The sequence below is a fragment of the Zingiber officinale genome, chromosome 6A, assembly GCF_018446385.1.
Source record: "Zingiber officinale cultivar Zhangliang chromosome 6A, Zo_v1.1, whole genome shotgun sequence".
NCBI lineage: Eukaryota > Viridiplantae > Streptophyta > Magnoliopsida > Zingiberales > Zingiberaceae > Zingiber > Zingiber officinale.
The window spans coordinates 18,268,296-18,276,186 of record NC_055997.1 but is presented as its reverse complement, the minus strand read 5'-3'; the positions used below and the strand labels follow the sequence as shown (position 1 = coordinate 18,276,186).

General features: G+C 43.4%; 2 protein-coding genes across 2 annotated transcripts; both read left to right on the top strand.

Moving 5' to 3' along the window:
- Positions 1-2,052: 2,052 nt before the first annotated feature.
- LOC121995989 (heat shock protein 83-like) lies at positions 2,053-4,846 on the top strand. The gene is made up of 4 exons (XM_042549788.1): positions 2,053-2,371; positions 2,456-2,597; positions 2,788-3,068; positions 3,174-4,846. The coding sequence occupies exons 1-4, from the start codon at positions 2,234-2,236 to the stop codon at positions 4,722-4,724; spliced, it is 2,112 nt and encodes a 703-aa protein (XP_042405722.1). The 5' UTR covers positions 2,053-2,233; the 3' UTR covers positions 4,725-4,846.
- A 145-nt stretch (positions 4,847-4,991) lies between these two features.
- Positions 4,992-7,419, top strand: LOC121995990 (patellin-4-like). Its single transcript, XM_042549789.1, has 4 exons — positions 4,992-5,975; positions 6,428-6,552; positions 6,636-6,777; positions 6,859-7,419. The coding sequence occupies exons 1-4, from the start codon at positions 5,175-5,177 to the stop codon at positions 7,165-7,167; spliced, it is 1,377 nt and encodes a 458-aa protein (XP_042405723.1). The 5' UTR covers positions 4,992-5,174; the 3' UTR covers positions 7,168-7,419.
- Positions 7,420-7,891: the final 472 nt, after the last annotated feature.

The window sequence follows — 7,891 nt, the reverse complement described above, 5'->3', positions numbered from 1 at the left end:
TTCAAGATCCCTGACTCTTAACTCACGCATATATAGTGGAAGATCTCTATATGCTTGGTCATAATTTCCAACAACTTTCTTCATCACTTTCTCTCGAGCTATGTATACTTTTCTATATGATATGGTCACTCCAAACCTAGCTTTTATATCTGCTATAATCATACTTGGCTTGTATTGTTCATTAGTAAGAAATTGCTCTTCAACAAAAGAAACTACAAAGGATGAAGAGCATGCTTGATGATTAGCACTTTCCCTAATGGTGCCACATGGGTGTTCCTTTATATATTTCATAATAATGAACTCTATATCCCCCGGGCAACTACTCTCCATTTACACGGTTGATTGAAGCAGACGGCTTTTACTTTATTTTTCCGAGTGTCGATTGAGTTATATCTCATATGTTTAACCATGGCATGTTTCACAAGTGCATTCTTGAACTCTTGTCGAGACGAAAAAATCTGTCCAACAAAAAATCCATGCTCATCTATTGCCTCTTCAACTGGCCTTTGGAGCAATCGAGAATTTAGAATATATGGATCATCAGCTATTGGGAACTCCTCCTCTAAGTCACTGTACTGCTCTGGAGATATTTCATATTGTTCAATCTACATATCATCAGCTAAGAATTCTTGTACATCTGTATTACATTGCAATTCCTCTCCAATTCGGTTATAATACCCTTCCTCCTCCCTCCAAGTAGGCTCAAAGTAAACATCAAGTGTTATACAAGGATTCAGAACTTCATCTTCTTAAATACTAACTTCTTCATTTAGATCAAATGTGAAATTATTGCTTCTATTTCTATTTGTGTTAGACACACAACTATACTGCGAAGATGATGGAATATTTGTTCTGGATACTTCTCCTACATTAGCTCCATGCCCAATGCTAGAATTTGTATCAAGTGTATTTCATATCTCAGAGAGAATTTCTTCAGTTATATGATCGTCCCTGATAAATAAATTCCAATCTAATTTAGTAAATTTGCAACTACATAATCAAGTGCTATCGTTAATTTGTAATTTTGCTCAATTGAAACTACTAGGAAGATTTGAGCGAGGAAAAGATCTATATGATGTAAAAACAACTCTTAGATTCCAAAGATCACGTTGGGCCTGATATCATCGATATCAGACCCCTACTGAAATAGACACTTCTTGTAAACTAGGACCACCACTAACTAAACCCTAAACCCTAAATAAAAAATGGTTAACCAAACTTAACTATCAACCGTAGAAACTAACAAGACTTAAATCGATTAAGTATTCTATTACATCATATTGCAGGTGTTGTTGAATATTTATTCCCCACACAACTAAAATAAATCATAACAACCATATTTTCCACCACCCTTTGTTACAATACTGTAATTTTTATTTACCATCACTACCCTAATTTACAGTAATAAATCTAAACATACATGTCTAAATCTTTAAATGTATTCTTCTATTTATTTCCCTCTTGCAAGAAGTTGCTGACGCTCTTAACTGCAATTGTCCTTTGGTCTCCTCTTGAAACTCTTATGCCAATATCCTGAAAACCTAACTGGTCTATTGCACGAGCAGTAATGACAAGCGTAGGGTTCATATTTCTTTCGTGTTTATAACACCACACAGAGTGATGGAGAGAAAGACGGTGAGATGACGTGCATCCGAACCACAAATTATTTTTCAATTCGATTTGTGTCTTGAATGTTTGGAAAATGATAATTAAAAAATATGATTGTCAAATAATCAAAGGGATAATTTGAAAATTAAATTTGTTAAATTACGTTCTTTAATAAATATCAACGTACGAGATGTCTTTTAATAAATATAATATCCAAATAATGCTCTTTAATAAATTATCGTAGAAGAAAGAGTATGAGAAATAGAAAATACATTTAAAAATATAGGTTCTTGGTAAATATCAAAAATAACGTACGAAATCTACATGCACCTTTGTAAATTGCCGATTTAAGAAAATTTGATATTTGTGAACGTTTCATCGAGAAGCTTCTCGATTTATCTTAAAAGAAAGTTATTCGAAAGGCGTCGGTTAAGAAAAGAATCGCAAGAAGTCTCCAGAAGTCCCCGGAGACCTCCAGTCCCTCCTCCATGGCGAATCCTCTGCCGCTATAAAAGGCCTTCGCCGCTCGTCTCTTCCTCGCTAGCACAACACCGATCGCATCGAAGCACTTGATTCATTCGATTCCAGTTCCCGTTCGCGAAACCAGTTTCTTTCGATCGAGGTGATGGCGGACGTGCAGATGGGGGAGACGGAGACCTTCGCGTTCCAGGCAGAGATCAACCAGTTGCTGAGTCTCATCATCAACACCTTCTACTCCAACAAGGAGATCTTCCTGCGCGAGCTGATTAGCAACGCCTCGGATGTGAGACATCGCTGCATTCCATGTTGCTGCTCCTATTTTCTTTCCCCTGTGTTGTCGTTGCTGAAACAAATCGTGTGACTGCAGGCACTCGATAAGATCCGGTTCGAGAGTCTCACCGACAAGAGCAAGCTGGACGCCCAGCCGGAGCTCTTCATCCGCCTCGTGCCTGACAAGGCGAACAAGACGCTTTCCATCATCGACAGCGGCATCGGCATGACCAAAGCTGGTAATTTCTCTTCTCCGCAACTTGTCGGGATGCTCGTTCGATTGTTTGCGTTCACTGCAAGTAGTTCATCGTAATCCAACTTTTTGAGGGTACACCATTTTTTGGTAAATGATGCTCTCCAAATGATGGATCGGCGAAACCTGAAAACATGAAATAGCTAGAACATTGGTAATTGTTTTTGTCTTTATAGATCTGGTGAACAATTTGGGCACTATCGCACGGTCTGGCACCAAGGAGTTCATGGAGGCACTCCAAGCCGGCGCGGATGTGAGCATGATTGGTCAATTTGGTGTCGGTTTCTACTCCGCCTACCTGGTCGCCGAGAAGGTTATTGTGACAACCAAGCACAATGACGACGAGCAGTATATCTGGGAATCACAAGCTGGTGGTTCATTTACTGTCACAAGAGACACAGCCGGCGAGCAGCTCGGCCGGGGAACCAAAATCACCCTCTACCTCAAAGAGGACCAGGTACTTGTTTATCTCTAAATAGTCTAGATTTTTAACTGCTACCGTAGTTTTCTCAATTTCTCCCACCAGTTAGTAATTAAAGATACAAATTGCCCCGTCTTGTAGCTGGAATACTTGGAAGAGAGGAGAATTAAGGATCTGGTGAAGAAGCACTCGGAGTTCATCAGCTATCCGATCTATTTATGGACAGAGAAGACCACCGAGAAAGAAATTAGTGACGATGAGGACGATGAGGAATCGAAGAAGGAAGAGGAAGGCGACATTGAAGAAGTCGACGAAGACAAGGACAAAAAGTCCAAGAAGAAGAAGGTGAAAGAAGTCTCCCACGAATGGCAGCAGATCAACAAGCAGAAACCGATCTGGCTGCGAAAGCCAGAAGAGATCACGAAGGAAGAGTATGCTTCGTTCTACAAGAGCCTGACCAATGACTGGGAGGAGCACTTGGCCGTGAAACATTTCTCCGTAGAAGGACAGCTCGAGTTCAAAGCCATCCTTTTCGTGCCGAAGCGTGCTCCGTTCGACCTATTCGACACCAGAAAGAAGATGAACAACATCAAGCTTTACGTCAGGAGAGTCTTTATCATGGACAACTGCGAGGAGATCATCCCCGAGTACCTCAGTTTCGTGAAGGGCGTGGTCGACTCGGACGACCTGCCCCTCAACATCTCCCGCGAGATGCTGCAGCAGAACAAGATCCTCAAAGTGATCAGGAAGAACCTCGTCAAGAAGTGTCTCGAGATGTTCTCTGAAATTGCGGAGAACAAGGAGGACTACTACAAGTTCTACGAGGCCTTCTCGAAGAACCTGAAGCTGGGCATCCACGAGGACAGCCAGAACAGGGCTAAATTGGCGGATCTCCTCCGCTATCACTCCACCAAGAGCGGCGAGGAAATGACGAGCTTGAAGGACTACGTGACCAGGATGAAGGAAGGCCAGAAGGAGATCTATTACATAACCGGCGAGAGCAAGAAAGCCGTCGAGAACTCCCCGTTCTTGGAAAGGTTAAAGAAGAAGGGTTACGAGGTGCTTTTCATGGTGGACGCCATCGACGAGTACGCCGTGGGGCAGCTGAAGGAGTACGACGGCAAGAAGCTGGTGTCCGCCACCAAGGAAGGCCTCCAACTCGAGGAAACGGAGGAGGAGAAGAAGAAAAAGGAGGAGAAAAAGGCCGCGTTCGAGAGCCTCTGCAAGACCATGAAGGAGATCCTCGGCGACAAGGTGGAGAAAGTCGTCGTCTCCGATCGTATCGTGGATTCTCCCTGCTGCTTGGTGACCGGCGAGTACGGGTGGTCGGCTAACATGGAGAGGATCATGAAGGCGCAGGCGTTGAGGGACAGCAGCATGGGCTCCTACATGTCGAGCAAGAAAACGATGGAGATCAACCCGGAGAACGGCATCATGGAGGAGCTGAGAAAGAGGGCGGAGGCGGACAAGAACGACAAGTCCGTGAAGGACCTGGTGCTACTGCTGTTCGAGACTGCTTTGCTGACCTCCGGATTCAGCTTGGAGGATCCCAACACCTTCGCCGGGAGGATCCACAGGATGCTGAAGTTGGGGCTCAGCATCGATGAGGACGAAGCTGGTGGCGATGACAGCGACATGCCTGCGCTAGAGGAAGAGGGAAACGAAGAGAGCAAAATGGAGGAGGTCGATTGACGTCCAGGATTTGAGGTTTCCTTCGTCGAATAGTACGGCGTGTCTCTTCTTGTCTCCTGTTACCCTAAAAAGTGACTATCTAGCGATAATGTGATAATGAATTTTAATATTTTCCTTTTTAATTATTTAAATCGGCAACCACGCAAATTGGATGCAACATCTCCCTCCATTAATTATTCAAAAAGGGGAAAAAAATAATAACCGGAAAAAATAACTGCACATTTACCTCTGTCTTTAGTCTTTTCTTCCTCGCCGTATAATCCATGCCCACCTATTTAACAGGCCGAAGCCGACCTGTCTGCGTTCCTCACCACCACTTCCGCCGCGTATTATTCTCCTCCTCATCCCTTCTAAACTGCGGCCATGGATCGATGGTGCTTTTCTACTCCTCCCTCTCCTCCTCTTCCCCCTTCCTCGATCTGATTCCCTTTAACCCTAAGTTGATCCGCTATGGAACCGACCTTCGACGGCGATGACGACGACCTCGAGGAAGCAGCCGGCGACCCGCCCGAGGACCTCAAGCCCTCCGAGAAGAAGGCCCTGATTGATCTCCGAGAAATGCTGGAGGAAGTCATCCTCAGCGGCGATCTCATCAAGCCCCCTCCCCCTCGGCACCACCACGAGGGCAGGCACCGAACCCGCGTCGCGACCGAGGGCAAGGAGGAGGAGCAGAGTAAGGAAGAGAAGGGGGAGGAGGAAGTGCTGGATCCGGGAGGCGTCTCCCTCTGGGGCATCCCGTTGCTTCCTAGCAAGAAGCACGAGGGCACCGACGTGATCCTCCTCAAGTTCCTCCGGGCCCAAGAGTTCAAGGCCGCCGAGGCGCTGGAGATGCTCCGGAGGACGCTGCGGTGGCGGCGGGAGTTCGGGCTCGACTGCGCGAAAGGTGTTTGCGAGAATGACGAAGAGGCGGCGGCCCTGGCGGAGCACCTCAGGGGCGCGGCCTACATCGCGGGGCGCGACCGGGATGGGAACCCCGTGTGCTACAACGTCTACGGGGTATTCAAGGACCGGGAGGTGTACCGCAGGGCTGTGGGCAGCGCCGAGCGGCGGCAGCGGCTCCTGAGGTGGAGAGTGCGGCTCATGGAGCAGGGGATCGAGCAGATGAGCCTCCACTCCGGGGGCTCTGCCACACTTCTCCACATCATCGACTTCAAGGACATGCTACGGCCGGGGTTGAAGGAGCTTCGCACCGCCACCAGGGAGGTCGTCGCTGTTCTCCAGGACAACTACCCCGAGTTCGTCGCAAAGAATGTAAGATAAGTAATGTTAAATCTACTCATTTACTAGAAATTTAGATCATTTTTAGTGCGTATCTATTTAACTAAATTTCATATTATCATAGTCCCATTTTAAATCCAAGTTTAATGCTGTTGCTTCTACTTGCGATGTTAGTCTGTTAGGTTTAATTAAATACTGATAATTTGATTAATCCAAGTAGTTTCTAGCATTGCATTATTTTGATTACCTTATTTTTGTAATCCTCCACCAATCAAATGAGGCTCTTTGATTTGAGTTTGTCAGACAGAATGTTTGTAGATGATTATAAAAGAAAAGGATGGAACTGGGAACAATGTTTGATCTTGGGATAACATTTTTTGCATCTGTTTTGGGGTTGAAGTTGTTCGTCGTGTGCGTGCTTCTTGTTACATTGAACAAATTTGATAAAGATATATAATTAATTTTGTATTATTTTACTTTTGCAGATATTCTTGAATGTCTCCTTTCGCTACTATGCTTATCATGCACTATTCTCTCCTTTCATTACACCCAGAACAAGGAGCAAGTTTATATTTGCCCGGTCCTCAAAAGTTACTGAAACACTTCTCAAGTAAGATTAAGAGATTGATTGGATCTCTCAATTGCTGATAATCTAACTAATAGGTAGAATAAATAAGTTTTTCTCATGTGCAGGTTTATATCTGCAGAGAATATACCAGTGCAGTATGGTGGCCTGAGAAGGGAGAATGATGAAGAATTCTCAGAAGACAATGGAATAGCATCCGAGATTACACTTAAAGGTGGAACCTCCTCTATAGAGATCCCCATAGTTGAGGTACTACTCTATGTTTTGGTCTCAAGCTGAATGTAACTGGTGTACAGTCCTTGACTAAACTCCTGTAATTACATGATACAGCCGGGGGTCACCGTCGTGTGGGACGTAACAGTTGTGGGATGGGAAGTGGACTACAAGGAGGAGTTCATCCCCGACGATGAAGGCTCCTACAAAATCTTGATTCAAAAGGAAAGAAACCTTGAAGAATGCGTTAGGAACTCTTTCTACATCAGCGAACCAGGGAAGCTGGTGTTGACCATCACAAATAAAACTTACAAGAAGAAGAGAGTCCTTTATAGGTCAAAGAGCAAGCCCACCATCCCCTTGTATACTCTACCAGATCCTCTTCATCCCACTGTCCAATCACCTTCAGGTTCTCGGAGGACCTAGGAATATCTATTTCGGTCATTAATTCGAGTATTATACTCTTTCAAGATACTTGTACATTGGCCTCTTTTTGTTTAACATGTCCCAGTTTCCATCACTAATTGTCTCCAGTTGTTAAGCAGTTACATGAAACATATTGTGCACAGCATGCTCTGGAGTTTCTCAAGTTCACTCTGTTTCCACCAGGTTATTGCATCCAGGATTGTTAATATGAAATTTGATTAATGAAGAAAATTGGAAGTTTATTTTGCTTGATTTAGGTCTGTCAATAGAATTTTTTGCGACAATATATGAAATTCAATTGTTTCTTGAGGAGAATGGTTCTTGCTGGATGATTCTTGAATTTGTTGAATAATATTCTTTTAACATCTCCATCAAACATCAATGAAAGTTGACGATTTCATTTTTTGCAGTTTTTCTTTTATTTTTCAAGATCCTCAGTATATTTATTTTGAGCATTTTAGAGTCACCTAACAGTCTCTTTCACCGAGCGAGGAAGATTTATTTGCTACAAGGTAATATTCATTTTATATATATATATATATATATATATATATATATATATATATATATATATATATATATATATATATATATATAATTATAATGCTAGCCTACATATCTAATGGTGTACACCACATCTTGTGAGCATTAAGTGTATTTTTTTCTTTATTTTATAGATATATAGAAAGAGAGCGTTTTGATATGCTCCTGACTCCTCATCGAT

What these genes read in the sequence shown, in the direction of transcription:
- LOC121995990 (XM_042549789.1), top strand. Translation starts at nt 5,175, where the DNA reads ATGGAACCGACCTTCGACGGCGATGACGACGACCTCGAGGAAGCAGCC. An exon ending in CCGAGTTCGTCGCAAAGAAT is followed by an intron (nt 5,976 to 6,427) that starts GTAAGATAAGTA and finishes TTACTTTTGCAG; the next exon opens with ATATTCTTGAATGTCTCCTT. An exon ending in TAGAGATCCCCATAGTTGAG is followed by an intron (nt 6,778 to 6,858) that starts GTACTACTCTAT and finishes TACATGATACAG; the next exon opens with CCGGGGGTCACCGTCGTGTG.
- LOC121995989 (XM_042549788.1), top strand. Translation starts at nt 2,234, where the DNA reads ATGGCGGACGTGCAGATGGGGGAGACGGAGACCTTCGCGTTCCAGGCA. An exon ending in CATCGGCATGACCAAAGCTG is followed by an intron (nt 2,598 to 2,787) that starts GTAATTTCTCTT and finishes TTGTCTTTATAG; the next exon opens with ATCTGGTGAACAATTTGGGC. An exon ending in TCTACCTCAAAGAGGACCAG is followed by an intron (nt 3,069 to 3,173) that starts GTACTTGTTTAT and finishes CCCGTCTTGTAG; the next exon opens with CTGGAATACTTGGAAGAGAG.